The sequence below is a fragment of the Balaenoptera physalus genome (genome assembly GCF_965194825.1).
Source record: "Balaenoptera physalus genome assembly, chromosome: 17".
In the NCBI taxonomy this organism is placed as follows: domain Eukaryota; kingdom Metazoa; phylum Chordata; class Mammalia; order Artiodactyla; family Balaenopteridae; genus Balaenoptera; species Balaenoptera physalus.
In genome coordinates this window covers 53,425,597-53,442,501 of record NC_138895.1, presented here as the reverse complement: position 1 = coordinate 53,442,501, position 16,905 = coordinate 53,425,597, and the positions used below count along the sequence as shown (strand labels likewise).

Sequence of the window (16,905 nt, the reverse complement as noted above, 5' to 3'; positions counted from 1 at the left end):
ATTGGCACTGCCTTGCTCCTCCGGCTCCAGTCACGGGGAAAGCGGCCCTGAGACTTAGAAAGTCCAGCGGAGCGCGGGGTGGGAACCAAGGCAGGCGGGCCAGGGGATTGCCGATCGCACGGATGGGCGCGGGTGCCGGCTCGCGCTGTCTGGCGGGTGGCGGCGCCGACTAGCCTATGCGGCGCGTGGCTGGAGCCGCGCGTCCGCCGCCCCCTCACCTCGTACCGGCGCTGGCTACCCCGGCTCCCGGGAGAGCCGTCCCGTGGAGGACTCTCGCGCCGCCCCGGGTGGGAGCCGGCGAGCTGCTGAAGGGGGGCCGGAGGGAGGCAGAAAGAGGGAGGGAGCGCGCGCGGGCGGCGGCGGTGGGGGCGACGGCGGCGGCCCCTCCCCCTCCCGCCGCCGCGGAGAGCGCAGGGAGCAGCCGGGGGCTCGGTGGCGGCGGCGTCTGGCCCCAGCTCCTCCTCCTCCTCCGCCTCCGCCTCCTCCATCTCCTTCTCGCTCGCTCCATCTGCCGTGGATATGGCCCGTCGCTGGAGCACAAAAGAGTCTCCGCGGTGGAGGTCTGCGCTGGTCTTGCTTTTCCTCGCCGGGGTGTACGGTAAGTGTCCTCGTCCCCGCGCCCCGCTCACTGAACAAAGCTGGGGCGACCCCGGGCCCCGAGGCCTCCAGGACAGGGGGCTCCCCGAGGAACCGGCAGAGACCCCGGCCGCCGGCGGGACAAAGACCCGGCGAGGGATGGATGTAGCGGAGGGGGTGTCCACACACGAAGATGCTTTGGTCCATTCGTCTGTCTCCAGACCCTCGGGGTGTTGGAGGGTGTTTGGGCGTCCCGGACCCGGGGAGCCCCCGGGGAGCTAGAGGGTGGCGGACGGACTTCCCGACCTGGGCTGGAGGGCCACGGTGGCCGGCTGGCTCCTCGAGGACTCGTAGCCCCTTGAATAACCCGCACACACAAAGATGTACGACTGTGGGAGAAAGAAAGGGAGGTCGCCCCTCGCCGCTGGCCGGGACCGTCCTGCCACCCCCGAGCCTCCCGGGGCCAGGAAGTTCACTCCCCAGTGGAATTCACACCGCACCGATCCCTCACCTTCCCCACTCCCTGGCAGAGCAGCCCACTCTTTTCTTCCCCTCCGTGCACTTCGGGGGCTCTGCTGATGCCGGGCATGCAGGATCCTGCCCCTTCCTCTGGAGCAGCACGCGGGAGAAGGCCAGAAAATAGTTTCCAGCCCCACCTCAGTCTCTCCCTCTTAGGGCGTACATGTCTGCCCTGACTCCCGGTTCGTTTGGCATTTCGTCCATCATTGTCCGCTAATGTTGTCACTGTTGCTTTATTCCAGTCTGTGGATTGTATTACATATATTCCTTTGAGGTTAAGAGACGGCTGAGGCTATGAGTAAGGACCAAGCTTTACGTAGTACACAGGGGTCAGAACAAGAGCTAAATGGAATTAATTGGGAAGAACATTCATTGCTTGAGAGACTTGAGTTCCACTTCTGACTTGACTGTTTTTGGTCATCAGTTAAAAACATTGTATAGTTGTTTCAGAGAACACAGTTAACCTTTACTTTTGGGAGTGGTGCTTTGATTTCTTCAGAAGAATATAATTAGAAGTTACCATTCTTTGGTAAATTTTACTTCTGAAAAGTCTAAGTCATTTGCCACAAACACTTAATTCCCCTAATGGTGGTGGGGATGGACTTCAGTCAACATGTAATTTACGAGTAAGTATTACCTCTTTTGAAAGCATTTATCTATGGAATTGAATGTCACGGTAACTTTTAAAATCTGAGAAATTACACGAAATGAAGAATTTAATGAACTGAAATTGACATTTACCGCCAACCAAGAAATAGTAGTTTTTCTGTGTGGTTCAGAATGTATTGCTCCCTGACCTGATTAATATATTTGTATTTTTGTTTGGGAGGAGTTGGCCCACATTTGATGTGGTAATTGCCAGTGACGTGCTTATTTGAACGGAAAACCCAGTGCATGACTTCTGATTGTTAGTTGCATCAAGTGGCTGTGATCCCTACTTGCCTGGTGACTTGTGGGTTTGGGTCTGCACCAGAGATCAATAAGCTATTATGTGTTTCTTCTAGCCTGAAGGTGGGTGTAGCTCTACTCTAGGTTTGGTGTAATGGCCCAGGAGAGAGCAGAAAGCTAGAGGCATCTTTAATCTAGGGTGATTAAGAGTGTCCAGCTTTGTCCTCTACTATAATCAGAATTGAGTCTTAGCGATGTCTGATCAGATTGGATAAACAAACAGGTTCTTTTAGTTCTGCTTTCATTAAGAGCTATGTCATTAGTGTTTGAATTAAAAGTCTTTTTGCCTCTAGGGATAAGAGGCTGTGAACCCCCGAATTTGTCTTGGTGCATCCTTTTGTACTTGCACACAAAATGACTTTCTGGTAGGTGCTTATCAGATATTTATGTTTTGGGGATTTGTGTTTCGTGAGGAATTGTTAGTAGGCAAAGACTGAAGCTCCTTTTTCCAACAGTGTGGGGTCAGATTATAAAACTAGCAAGTGATTATGCTAAGGGTTGATATCGCAAGCCACACAGCAAGTTTCAAAGTGTAAAGAAAAAGGAGGTAGTGAGCCAGGCGGGACACTAAACTGTGAGCAGAGATGAAAGGAACCCTTCACTCTGCATTTGGGGAAATTCTCTTTATTGCTGCACTTTTTGTCTTCTTCTGTCCTGTGTGGATTTATATTAGAGAAGAAGCAGCTATAATAATAGTGTGTGTGTGGCGGGGGTGGGGGGGTGTGTGCTTTCATATCAATAGTGGGGTTGTTTTACTTGAATATGCAGTAGTTGTGATGAGAAGTGGATGCGTCCTGAGAAGTACCCGTCACCTGTTCTGAGCCTTTAGAACAAATATACACTGTAATTTATGAAACTGTCCCTTATACAGCAAAATGTGTGTTTTTTTCAAAGTGGCTTCAAAAATAATGAGAAACCTCTGTTAATGCAACTGAATATTCAGAGTAGCCCTTAACTTAGACCCAGTGAAAAAAATGCAGGTTGATTGGCTGATATTTGGGCAGTTCCAATACTAACTCTTCACAGAGTGACTCTTTCTTATCTGTTAAACTGTAATATTAAATGACTCCAAGTTGTGCCTTGAATCTTTGAAACATTTCAAATACCTTAAAAGTAATCTTTCTATTTTGGTGCTTAGTTTCTTCACATGACCATTTTAGTGGACTATATGACTAATATATGTGACTGTTTTAGTGGAATAGTATGACTGTTTTACTTCCAAGTTACTTTTCTGAATGCCAAAGCCTTATTTGAAACTCTAGATTATGATATGGAATACAGTTAATGTTTTCTAGGAGTAGTTGTTCAAAGACCAACAATTATCTTTCAGGAGCTGCTGTAGCTTAACTGCACCGAATGTTCCTGAGAGTTAGGAGAAGGTAAAGGTTGACCTCTGCCATTGGAAGTTTGAAGGGATAAGAACAGTTAGTGGGGGCAGCTGTGACCTTGCTGGGCATGTGTTAGGCCTGCTGTAAGAGGAGAAGGTGCTTCTTCATATCTCACATGGGGATATCTGGCTGTTAAAATGTGTGGAGGTTTCCCAAACTGTCTCCTAGTCAATAGAAGCTGTCAGTCTTGCTAACCTCCCAAGCCATAATTTGATAATTATGGTAGTTCCATTGCTTTATCCTTTTCCACTCTGTTTGTCTCCCAAATCAGTGTTTTCTAATCTTTTTAGAAGATTAAAATACCTAAAATACATTTTACATTACTCCCAGTATACAGAACAAAACAAAGTTCATGAAATAATACTTGCTGGTACTACCTGTGATGTACTCTGATGTTTTCTAGTCTATTTCACCTCCCTTCTCTCCTGCTTCCTTTCTTCGTTTACTGGTTTGGACTCATTAAAGTAATTTTGGAATTATAGAATACAGTTATTAGTTTGTAAAAGCACTGCCCTAGATGAAGCCTTAAAATGTAATTTTAAATGTTTGCTGTATTTGTATATCATTTTACAGTAGCCTTGAAGAGTTGTAGGTGGTAAAGTCTTCGGTTACTTGCTGCTAGAGCTTTTGGGAGCAGTAAGAACTCTCCCTGACATGTACTGACTGACTTATGACAAAATATCTTTAAACTGGTTTTCAGCTTATTATAGTCAAAAGTTCTTTCTGTACACACTGCTGTTCTAGATGTTGTGGGAGCATAGCATGTTCTTTTTACTCTTGCATCTTATGTCTAATGAGTGAGTCTTTCTCTGTGAATTTTATGGAACTTTCAGCAGGATTTTATAAATTTTCAGTTTAACGATAGGCTAGAAGTTCCAATTTTAGAAAGGTTGTAGAAATAACTAGAACATGAGAAAAATAATCTAAACCAGATTCCAATTACTTCTAAAAAAGTCAACCTTGATCACATAAAATATGTTGAATAAAACTGAATTAATTGCTTAATATAAACCTTTCCTTGGGTTTAGAATCTAAATTATGTCCATATCCTAGGGAGAATATAAAGGTATGCAGCACATTCCTCAAAATTCTAAGTGGTTACCAGGCAGAAAGTATTAAATGACCACTTTCAGAGGGGTACCTGTGTTCCAGGGAGAGTATGGAGGAGATCTGAATGACGCATGGTAAATGATTTAGAAGGTTCCTAGAAAGTAAAATCTCTGAAGAAAACATAAAAATGTCAGGCTGAAAAGTGAGTAGCAGTTTAAAAAAATGTTTGGGGAAAAAAGGACTTAATTTTTGTGGTTAGAAAATTTAAAGCTTATCAAGAAATTAAGGCAACAATGAGAACTTTTTGTTTTTCTGATGTGAGGCGTTTTTGTATTTGGGGGTTTTTTGTTTTTTTCTTAACATCTTATCAATGAAATTACAGTTTAAAGAATGAAGGGTAAAAAGGGGGTAAATACCTTTAATATAGGTGAGATGTATGTAGATTTAAGCAAATAGAAAATGTTTTATTTCAGAATTTCAGAATGAGTACTAATCCTGCTCCTGCTACAAGTCTTTATAGGTAAATGAAGGTTGCTCTAAACTTAGGAATTGAGGTCGAATAAATGATTTCTAATTTCTCAGGTTATCTTTCCCTCCCGTTTCTTGGTTTCTCTTCATTTTCTCCTCACTCCACCCCGTCCTTTGAGGGAGGGGTGAGTAAGATGTATACTACTTATTCCCCATTTTCTAAGGTGTAGGATTGGATTAGATCCTACAAATACAAGTTACCAATTTGTCTGTACAGATGCATGTCATTAGTCCTTTTAAGTAGATGCAACAGTAGATGTGTATATAGATAGATAGGTCTGTCTATCTGTCTGTCTATCTATCTATCTCTAGTTTCAATATGAAATTAGCTTAGGGAATTCTCACTCTCTAAACTATAGAAGGAAGGGAAGGAAACTAACATTTACTAAATTAAGTTCAGATACTGTGGTTGGTCTTCATTCATTGCCTGTTAATATTCATTAGGTCTTATTTAGAAATCCTACAAGGTATTTATTCCTCTTTTTATGGAAGAGAAAAATTGAAGCTCAGAGAAGTTGTCACTTACCTAAGATCAAACCACTAGGAAGTAGTAGAGCCAGGACCGCAACCTAATCCTGTCTGTCTCTTCACTCTTTCATTCATTTAGCAAATACTTGGCGAGCACTTGCTTACGTCTGGCACTATGTAAGGCACAGGCACGACAGCCTTGTGGACGTGGTTTCTGCCCTCGTGGAGCTTCCAGTCTAGTGAATAACTTGTAGTAAGTGCTTTAACAAAAAACAAACAAGAGACAGCGATAGTGAATACCAGGCACAGAGTAGTTAGAGGAAGCCTTCCTTGTAGAGGAGAATGAAAGACCTGAAGGATAGCTAGCCATGTTATGAGTGGGATAAGAGAGCCTTGCACATGGGAGCAACATGTGGAGGACCCAGAATTAGGAAAAAGCTGATGTGGAAGAGCTGGTGTGTTGCAGGTAAACAAATAAAATCCGTAGCCGGAGCACAGTGGTCCTAAGCGTGACAAGGTGAGGCTAGAATCTTAGGCAGGAACTCAGGGCTTTGGAAACTGTGGTAAAGAGTTTGGGTTTAAGTGTAACTGTTGACACAGTTTAAATGACGTAATGTGATCTTTGTTTTGAAACAGTCGCTTTTGCCACTGTGTGGATTGTTGAGAAGTAGGCAAGAGCAGAGGTGGGATGATAGGTTTTGGCTGTAATGCGGGTGAGAGACACTGAGGTGGTAGCAGTGGAGGTGGAAAGAAGAGTATGGATTGCCCCCTTTTTTTTTTTTTTCTTTTTTCAAAATAAATTTGGACTTTAAATTTATTTATTTATTTATTTTTGGCTGTGTTGGGTCTTCGTTTCTGTGCGAGGGCTTTCTCTAGTTGCGGCAAGCGGGAGCCACTCTTCATCGCGATGCGCGGGCCTCTCACTATCGCAGCCTCTCTTGTTGGGAGCACAGGCTCCAGACGCGCAGGCTCAGTAATTGTGGCTCACAGGCCTAGTTGCTCCGCGGCATGTGGGATCTTCCCAGACCAGGGCTCGAACCCGTGTCCCCTGCATTGGCAGGCAGACTCTCAACCACTGCGCCACCAGGGAAGCCCGGATTGCCCCTTTGATAGGGAAGAAAAGGGTGCTTCCTCTCTCCTCACAAGAGGTTAAGGAGGAAAATATTAGTTCAAGTGTACTTAGGTCTGTAGGTTTTGTAGTAGGATGACGGAGAATTCTCAAAGTGTTAGGACATGAGATCATCAGGTGAGAGTGAAGAAAAGGGCCAAGAGGTTGCGGGTGATTTCTGTTTTCATAATTCAGTAAATCAGTTTAGACCCTTAGGAAGTTAAGTTTCTGTTTATTTTAATCTAGAGAAGAGAAGGCTAAGAACACTCAGTTCAAGAAGGGATATTGTGTGTGAATAGTTGTATAGCATATGACACTAAGGAGTGGGGATTTCAGTTACAAGGGGGGAGGCTTAAGAAGGGTTCTGTGGAGAACTCAGTTCTAAGGACTATTCATTTTTGTGGATGAAATAAGTACAAAACAAAACTTTCCGCAGTGTTTTAAAAGTACTTAAGGCAAAAAGGAAAGGGTGGAATAAAAGTTAGATTTCAAGGACTTTTTGCCCAAGTTAAACGCTTTCTACTAAGTAATCAATTAAAGATTGCTCTATATCTTAGAAGAGTCAAGAATGCATTGGTGGATTAGAGAACTTCAAACATTTTTGGAAAAATAAAGTGACCTTTTACCTTTCTTCCCTGGATTGAATAGTTTATTTACAGAATATATTACTTTAGAAGGTCCCAAAACTTCAAAATAAATGAAGCCAACTGAACAGTTTTCTAGTTCTCTCAAATACTTTATAACTCACTGCCCTGCCCTGCCTAGTATCAGTTTGGTGAAGAAGTGAAATCGTTTTACATTCATGTTTTTACCATTGAATGAGAGTAACTTCATATTTACCTTTAATTCACTTGAATTTCAGTTTTTAGAGATGGGTTATGGTGTTAATCTTTTCATATCGAGGTTAAATGGAGCACAGTGGGATGTGTCATAGTTGGAATTTACCGTTCAAATGTAATTATCTGACTTAATTTCATTGATTGTTAAAGTATCTTATAGGTTTTAATAAGTTGGAGAAGACATGAATCTTTTATCTGGCATATTCTGAAATAGAATTCAGTTTCTTGGAATTATTATTGCCTGTTCTAGTGATACTAAAACCTTTTACCAAGAGTTAGAATACAGAACTCCTTTACAAAAAGATGCTTTTCTTAAATCCTCAAAATAACTCTGAGGTAGGTATTATTAGAAGAAACTGAAGCTTTGAGAGTAGTGATTTTGCCTAAGGTTTGTGTCTCTCTGCTGCTGTTCTCTTCATGTAAAGGCTCGTTAGTTTTTAATCTATGTTATTGTAACAGCCCCAACTAGTCTTGACTCTGGTCTTGTCCTGATTCACTCACATCACACAGAGGAGCAGCAGAGTGACTCTTCTACAGTGAGGATATGATTATGTAACTTTCTTGCTTAAAACCAATAGTTCCCTATTCTTAAAATAGAAGCGTCACTAGGCCCTTCACGATGTAGCTAGTTTTTCCCTTTCTTGTCTCTTGTCACTCCCTCCACCATGCCCTTCCCCTCCACTGTGTTTGTGCCATACTGAACACGGTTCTCTTGTCTCCTGGCCTTTGCACACACTGTTCTCCCTGCCTGGTTTTATCTTCCTCCACCACTTTCTTCACTAGGCTAACTCCTGTCAGCCTTCAGCTTTCCTTTACATATTACCCCCTTTGGGAAGTCTCTTCTGGTTCCTCAAAACTAGGTGCCTGTCTCCTAAGCACCTCAGACTGTTCTTAGTATGCACATTTGGTATTTTCCTGTTTTACCTCTCCATATTTCCCCCTGGAGCGTCCATCGCTGCCTAACAGATACATATTGTGAGGCTCAAATGTAAGTCATATACATAGTTTTCAATTTTGTAGTAGCCGCATTAAAAAAAGCAGGTGAGGTTAATGTTAGTAATGTATTTAACCTGATATATCTAAAATATTATCATTTTGACATGTAATCAATACAAAATTATTAATGAAATATTCTGCATTATGTTTTTCATACTAAGTCTTCAAAATCCAGTGTAAATTTTTTTTTTTTTTTTGGCTGCGTTGGGTCTTTGTTGCTGTGCACGGGCTTTCTCTAGTTGCGGTGAGCGGGGCTACTCTTCGTTGCGGTGCGCAGGCTTCTCATTGCGGTGGCTTCTCTTGTTGCAGAGCACGGGCTCTAGGCGCCCGGGCTTCAGGAGTTGTGGCTCGCGGGCTCTGGAGCGCAGGCTCAGTAGTTGTGGCGCACGGGCTTAGTTGCTCTGCGGCACGTGGGATCTTCCCAGACCAGGACTCGAACCCGTGTCCCCTGCATTGGCAGGTGGATTCCTAACCACTGCGCCACCAGGGAAGCCCTCCAGTGTAAATTTTATTCTTACAGCTCATCTCAATTAGACTAACCACATTTCAAATGCTTAATAGCCACTTTGAAAACAGTCAGTATCTATTAAGGCTGAGTGTAAACATGCCCTGTGATCCAGCAGTTCTGCTCCTGGTATAAACTCAACAGAAGTGGGGACATCACGTGCGTCAGAAGACACGTACAAGGATATTCATAGCATCCTTGCTTGTTTTAATTCCAGATTAGAAAGAACCCATATGTCCATCAGCAATAGAATAGATGAATAAATTATGGTATATCGTATATTCACATAAGGGAAGACTGTACAGCAGCAGTTCTCAAACTTTTGGGACGCAGGGCTCCACAGTTATTGAGGGATCCAAAGAATGTTTTTTGTATGGCAGATATATATGTTTTTAAATATGGTAAATTAAAGTTGAAAGATTGTTAAAATATTTATTAACCCATTTAAAATGACAAGAAACCAACCCCATTACGTGTGACCTTAAGTAGCATACATTTTAAAAATATGTAAAATGACCACTAAAATTTCCCAAAAAAAAAAGTTTAGTAAGAAGGATGGCGTTGCTATACATTTTTGCAAATCACTGTAATGTCTGGCTTAATAGAAGACAGCTGATTTCTCACGTCTGCTTCTGCAGTCAGTCTGTTGTGACATGTTTTGCTTGAAGTATAGGAAGGAAATCTGGCTTCACATAGATAATTGTAAAGGGAGAAGAATTTTAGTAGCCTTTTCAGATAAATGTGAATATTCTTTGACGCTACTCCAGAACTTGACAAGTAGTTTTTTAAAGTTTAGTTGCAATGTGGAATCTGAAATCAAATCAGTGAGCTTTCTGTATTCTATTAAACTCTGAAAGGGTGTTGGGAGTTCCCAAGAGTCCACTGACCACGTTTTGAGAACAAGATGCTCTCATTACAGGGTAATGGAAAAGAACAAATTTTTAAAAAATAAGGAAAAAACCCCAAAGTACCGCTGCAGGTAGGGTGGGTAAATTTCACATGTTGATCAAAAAATGTTAGGCACACAATTATAGCTACCGTATGAGTACAGTGTCAGAAGTTAGACTAATGTAGGAGAGCAGTTGCCTCTTGGGGTTGGGCGGGGGTAGGTAGTGATTGAGATGGATACCATGGAAGCTTCTGGGCTGCTGGTCGAATCTATATCTTGACGTAAGCGGTGGTTTACACAGATACGGGTTTTGGAGGTGATAACATGGAGCTATAAACTTGCAATTAGTGCATTTTTGTATGTATATTTCAAATAAAAGTTATTAAGTAATAACTTTTGGAAAAAAAGAATAGAATAATGTTGAATAATAGTATCCATAGAAGGTTTTCTGATAATGTAGATTCTCTCTAGTGTTTGCATTTAGTTTTTGTTCTTTTTTTGCTTGATTTTTTGCCATTGCGTTTGATAATTAAAAACAATTTTAAAACTTTGTACTTTGGAAATTTCAAGCATATTCAAAAGTAGAGACACTAGTATAATTAACCTGATATACCCAACATCCAGCTTCAACAAGTGATCATTATATGGCCAGCCTTGTCTTATCCACTCCTCCACGCACTCCCTAAACGCAAATGATTTTGAAACAAATCCCAAGTACCTAATCTAATACTATTTCAGTATGTATCTCTAAGATGTGAAGGCTTCAAAAAACAAAAACAAAAACAAAAAACAAACCTTAAGTCCAATACCACTATCACACTTAAAAAGTTAACAGTTCCTAATTATCATTACATATCTAGCCATATACACATTGCCCTGGTTGTTATATAAACATGAAGTTTTAGAAACTTTTTGGATCAGGATCCAGATAAGGTCCATACTCTGCAGTCGATATCTGTTAAGTCTTTAGTTTTAATGGTTCCCATCCCCTTTTTTTCAAAATTTTAAGTGTGATGCTTGCTGTAGGTTTCTGATATTCTTAATCAAATTGGAGCTATTACATGAGTTCCTATATAAAATAAGGTTTTGAGAATAGATATTTAATTTTGACACATAAGTGTTTTCATTTCCAAGATGATCATAAGTTATTTATGAGGGCCAGAATTATGTGAGTGAATCACACCTAGCATCATGCCAGGCAGTATTTGTTGAATAAATGAATTCATTTATCCACGAATGGAGTACATTACATTCATGTGATTCCTTATGTTGAACTACTTTTGCATTTATTGGATAGACCACAACAAGTTGGTAATGACATATTGTCTTTTAATCTGCTGGAATACATTGACTAATTTTCTTAAGGCTTTGTGTTTGTATCTATGAAATCAGTCTGTAGTTACTGCCAGCTTTCTAACTCCCTCCACCCCTTTTCTTTCTCTCTCCTGTGACCTGACTTCCTCTCTCCTCTTCCCAATTTTCATATCTGTTGATCTGTTCTTTTAGATACACTTATAATACATACACCTTTTAAAATTGATTTCAGTGGTCAAGAACAGTGTAAAAAAATTTATTGTTCCAGTTGCGATTATTTTGCCTTTTCAGGTTAGGGAAGGAGACCTGTATAGCTACGGTTACAATAAGAAAGCAATAATGAACAGCCCTGTCCTGCTGACAGGAGAAATGTTTTCATTCCTAGTGAGGATAAACTTTGTTTCATTAAGCAAGGTAATACAGGTGAGCCTGTCAGAAGTAAATCCCTTCTTATGAATGGGCCTTATGACCAAAGAAGCCAATAAGATAACCTTAGTGGAAATGGACTGGTTGTATGAGAAGTAGAATTCATGTCTGTAAGAGGCATCTGTGGAGTAAAACGGAGATGCTAAATGAAGACTGAGCTCAGGTCCAGGGGAAGGACCACTGTGTTCTGCCGGATGGGCACTTCTAGTCTGTTGGGGATGATTATACTTTAAGACCACACTTATTTGCTCAAAAGGTAGCAGCCATAGCGCTAACCAAAATATGGCCCCAGTACTATGTAAGATATGACCTTGTGTTTTCACTGACATGATTACTTGTACGTAAGACTATTCACGCTGGTAAGAGGGTAGGAGATGGAGGGGGAGCCTACTATTTGTGCAGCTGGAGCGGAATCACTACACACAGTTTAGGTTCTGATGTCACTGAGTAAGGCTAAAGTATAGTTCTTTTAAAACTCTCTGAAATCATCTTCAAGTACAGTATACATGTTTTACAATATTCAGTGCTGAACAGCATACTTTCATTAAGTACAAAACATCCAGTTTTCTCTCTAGCGTTGGTACAGAAATTTTTTTGAGCACCAGATAAAATGGTTGTATTTAGGGGCCATCTGAAAAATATGAGTGAGCACAGATAAAATTGCATAAATTAAGTCTGAATAGGATTCAGCTCCACATTACTTTTTCCACTGCATTACAGTAAGGAACTGATGCTTGATTTGATTGAAGTATGTGGGTGTTACAGAGAATTCGAATTAGGATACATGATTTATCCCCGCTTTTTATTTATTTCGTGTATTTTTTAAAAATTTATTCTTTTGTTCCCTGACCTAAGTAGGGGGCTCGCTACAACAAAATTTAAAATAATAGAAGTTACGGTTTTTTTATAGGTTTTTTAGAACTCTACCCTGCAACTATAAGGGCATGGTACTTTTGGGGAATAACTTTATCTTTTCAATTTCTACCTCTTTGAGCCAATTTTGTTAAAAATACTAAGTCATATTTTCCTAGAATATTGTAATTTCATTTCTATTTCCACATTTGCTTCAAAGTTGTACGTAATGTGCTCTCAAAAATATTTTCTACGTGTGATTATATCATGTTTGTCATTCCTAATACCTGTCATTCTTTTCTTGAACACACTTATCACAGTTTTCTCTATTTTAGGTTTTCTTAAAGAATCAGCTCTTGGTTTTATGGTCTACTGATTTTCTTGTTTTCTATTTTATTAATTTCTTCTTTGCACTGCTTTTTTTTTTTGGTTTATTTTGTTATTTTTCTAGCTTTTAAGATGATTGTTTAGTTTGTTAATTTTTTAATTTTTATTTTTAAAAATATACAGTAGAATTAATTCTTTTTCCTTTTGGTGTACAGGTCTATGCATGTTAACACATTACAGATTTGTGTAGCTACCATGCAAATTAGGATACATCACCCGAAAAAATTCCCTCCTGCTATCTTTTATAGTCACATCCTCTCCCCACCCATAATCTCAGATAACCACCCATCTATTTTTCACTATAGTTTTGTCTTTTTCAGATAAATAGAAGTGTACAGTGTGTAACCTTTTGAGACTGGCTTCCCTTACTCAGCATAGTCTTTGCGATCATCCACACTGTTGCACAGGACAACAGTTTATTATTGCTGATCAATATGCCATTTTGTATGGATGCACCACAGTCGGTCACTTCACCTGGTGAAGGACATTTGAGTTGTTTCCACCTTCTGGCTATTTTATTTATTATCTGTGAACATTCCTATACAGGTTTTTGTGTAGATATGCTTTATTTGTCTAGGATAAATAATTAGGAGTAGGGTTGCTGGGTCATAAGTTATACATATATGCTTAACTTTATAAGAAACTGCCAAACCATTTTCCACAGTGGCTGTACCAGTTTGCATTCTCACCGGCAACGTGTGCAAGTTCCAGTGGCTCTGCATCCTTGCTAGCACTTACTGTTGTCAATATTTTCTGGTTTTGTCATTCTGTTAGGTAAATAGCAGTATCTCATCTGATGTGAATTTGCATTTTTTAAAATGACTAATGATGTTTAACATCTTTTCATATACTTTTTTTTGCCATCTTTGTATCCCCTTGAATGAAGTATTTAAGTCCATAGCCCATTTTTGGCTTGGTTGTTTATTTTTTAACTGTTGAACTTTGAGATTTTTTATATCTATATAGATATCAATACACACACACACACACACACACACACACACACACACACACACACACACACACACACACACACACACACACACACACACACCCCAGGTCTATAGCTTGTCTTTTTATTCTCTTGACAGTGGCCTTGGCAAAACAGAAGTTTTTTAATTGATAAAATTCAATTTATCAATTTTTTATTTTATAAATTATATTTTTGGTATCAAAAAAACCCCACAACCCAATCAAAGTATGGGCAGAGCACCTAAATAAACATTTCTCCAAAGAAGACATACAGATGGCCAACAGGCACATGAAAAGATGCTCAGTGTTGCTAATTATTAGAGAAATGCAAATCAAAACTACAATGAGGTATCTGTCACCTTACTCTAGTCAGAATGGCCATCATCAAAAAGTGTACAAACAATAAATGCTGGAGAGGGTGTGGAGAAAAGGGAACCCTCTTACACTGTTGGTGGGAATGTAAATTGGTGCAGCCACTGGAGGACAGTCTGGAGGTTCCTTAAAAAACTAAAAACAGAATTACCATATGATCCAGCAATCCTACTCCTGGGCATATATCCAGAAAAGACAAAAACTCTAATTCGAAAAGGTACATGCACCCCAGTATTCATAGCAGCACTATTTACAGTAGACACGACATGGAAACAGCCTAAATGTCCATCAACAGATGAATGGATAAAGAAGATGTGGGGGGTGTATGTGTGTGTATGTATGTATTTATAATGGAATATTACTCAGCCATAAAAAAGAATGAAATAATGCCATTTACAGCAGCGTGGATGGACCTAGAGATTATCATACTAAGTGAAGCAAGTCAGGCAGAGAAAGACAAATATCATATGATATCACTTATATGTGGAATCTAAAAAAATGATACAAGTGAACTTATTTACAGAACAAATAAACACACAGACATAGAAAACAAAAAAGATGTTAAAATACTTCCCCAAATTAATTACATTAAAATTTGCATCCTCATTCTCAGCAATTATTTTGATTCCTGAAGTTTTATTCTCCCTCTCCCTTACCATTTTCTTTGTCCCATGTCAGTTTTCTTGAAGTCTTTAATTAGATTGATATTTCTATTTTGCTGAAGTACATTCTTGTATATTATCCCCCCCCTTAAGAAATACATATTGGTTGTATATATTCTTAGGTGTGCACAGTTGAAATTGTTTCTTTATTTTGCCATCACACTTGAATAATGGTTTGGCTGGGTATAGAATTCCAGGTTCCAATATTTTCTGTTCAGAATTCTGTGTATGTTACTTTATCATCTTGTAACTTTAAGTTCCCATTTTGATTGTAATTCCTTTGTTCCTTTGGAAGCTTATCATAAATTTCTTTTTATCTTTGGAGTTTACCGTTTTCACCAGTGTGTGTTTAGTATGTATCTTCAGTCATTGTTACTGGTTGGTATTTGATGGGCATTTTATCTGAACATATCTAGTTGTATGTTCTAAAGATATTTTTCTAAAATACATGTGCATGTACATATATGTGTGTGAATATATACACATAGGTATATATATATATCGTGTGTGTGTGTGTGTATGTATGTATACCTACATATATGTGTTTTAAATGCCTTTTATCCTATGTTCTCTACTTTTAAAACTCCCGTTAAGTGAATAGTAGATATCCTGGCCGTATCTTTTTTCTCTCTTAGTTTTATATCCTTGTCTTTTTATTCTAGAGTTTAAAGATTCTTCAATTTGGTCTTCTAAGTTGTAATTTTCTACAATATAATTGTCTATAATATAGAATTGTCTCATTTTTCAGCTTAGTCTTATAAGTCATAATTGTTATACATATGTAAACTAGTTGCCTTTACAAATAATTTTTCCTTTTTATAATGGCAATTTTTTTTCATTTAGCAGTGGAACTGATTTGTGTCTTTGTCACCTCTCCCACAAATTCTCTTACTCTCTACCTGCCCTTTCCCCTACTTGCTCCCCAGCTCGTGAGAATATGGTAAGAACTGTACGTAGGTCCTTTCCTCAGAAACTAATCCACATATGCACAGTCACAGAAAATGTTGTATGTGATAATGTGTGATTCCAGAACTCCTTAAAGCTCATTCATGATCCCTAATAGTGCTGTTCTTGAACCAGCTGCATTGGTACTACCTAAGAAGCTTGTTAGAAATGCAGACTCTCAGACCCTGCCCCAGATACTGAATTAGACTCTCCATTTTAACAAGATCCCCAGGTGATTTCTTTCATATTCAAGTTTGAGAAGGACTGCCGTGGGAGGTTAGAAACCTTTGTAGTTGTGGTGTATATGATCTATATTGATTGCTTTATTTTCTGTATCTGTGAGCTTGGAAATATATATACACACACGCATATATATATATTTAGATTCCACATACGAGAGATATCATATGGTATTTGTCTTTCTCTGTCTGACCTCTCTCACTTAGCATAATGCCCCCAGGTCCATCCATGTTGTCACAAAAGGCAAGATTTCATTTTTTATGGCTGAATAATATTCTATCATATATATGTAATATATATACCACAATTTCTTTATCCATTTATTCATTGATAGACATTTAGTTGTTTCCATATCTTGAATATCGTAAATGCTGCAGTGAACATGGGAGTGAGTATATCTTTTAGTGTTAGTGTTTTCATTTTCTTCAGATAAATGCCCAGAAGTGGAATTGAATAGATCATATGGTAGTTCTAATTTTAATTTTTTGAGGAACCTCCATACTGTTCTCCATAGTGGCTGCACCAATTTACATTCCCACCAACAGCACACAAGGGTTCCCTTCCTCCACATTCTCACCAACACTTATTTCTAGTCTTTTTGATGAGAGCCATTCTGACAGGTTTGAGGTGATATCTCATTGTGGTTTTTAATTTGCATTTCCCTGATGATTAATGAGGCTGAGCATCTTGTCATGTACCTGTTGGCCATCTGTATGTCTTCTTTGGAAAAATGTCTATTCAGATGCTCTGCCCATTTTGTAATCTGAGTGTTTGGTTTTTTTTGCTATTGAGTTGTTTGAGTTTTTTGTATATTTTGTATATTGGCCCCTTATCAAATATATGATTTGCAAATATTTTCTCCCATTCAGTAGGCTGCCTTTTCATTCTATTGATGGTTTCCTTTGCTGTGCAGAAACTTTT

General features: G+C 39.4%; 1 protein-coding gene across 4 annotated transcripts in view; it reads left to right on the top strand.

Annotated features, from left to right (window-relative positions):
* The first annotated feature begins 379 nt into the window (after positions 1-379).
* Positions 380-16,905, top strand: part of LRP12 (LDL receptor related protein 12) — an 82,834-nt gene continuing 66,308 nt past the window's right edge. Inside the window, exon 1 of one of the 4 annotated variants that reach the window (XM_082434283.1) lies at positions 380-598. In XM_082434283.1, coding sequence (XP_082290409.1) covers positions 520-598 — 79 coding nt within the window. In that variant the 5' untranslated portion in view covers positions 380-519. The remainder of the gene's footprint in view (positions 599-16,905) is intronic. The other 3 variants (XM_082434286.1, XM_082434284.1, XM_082434285.1) reach the window with 3 other exon arrangements.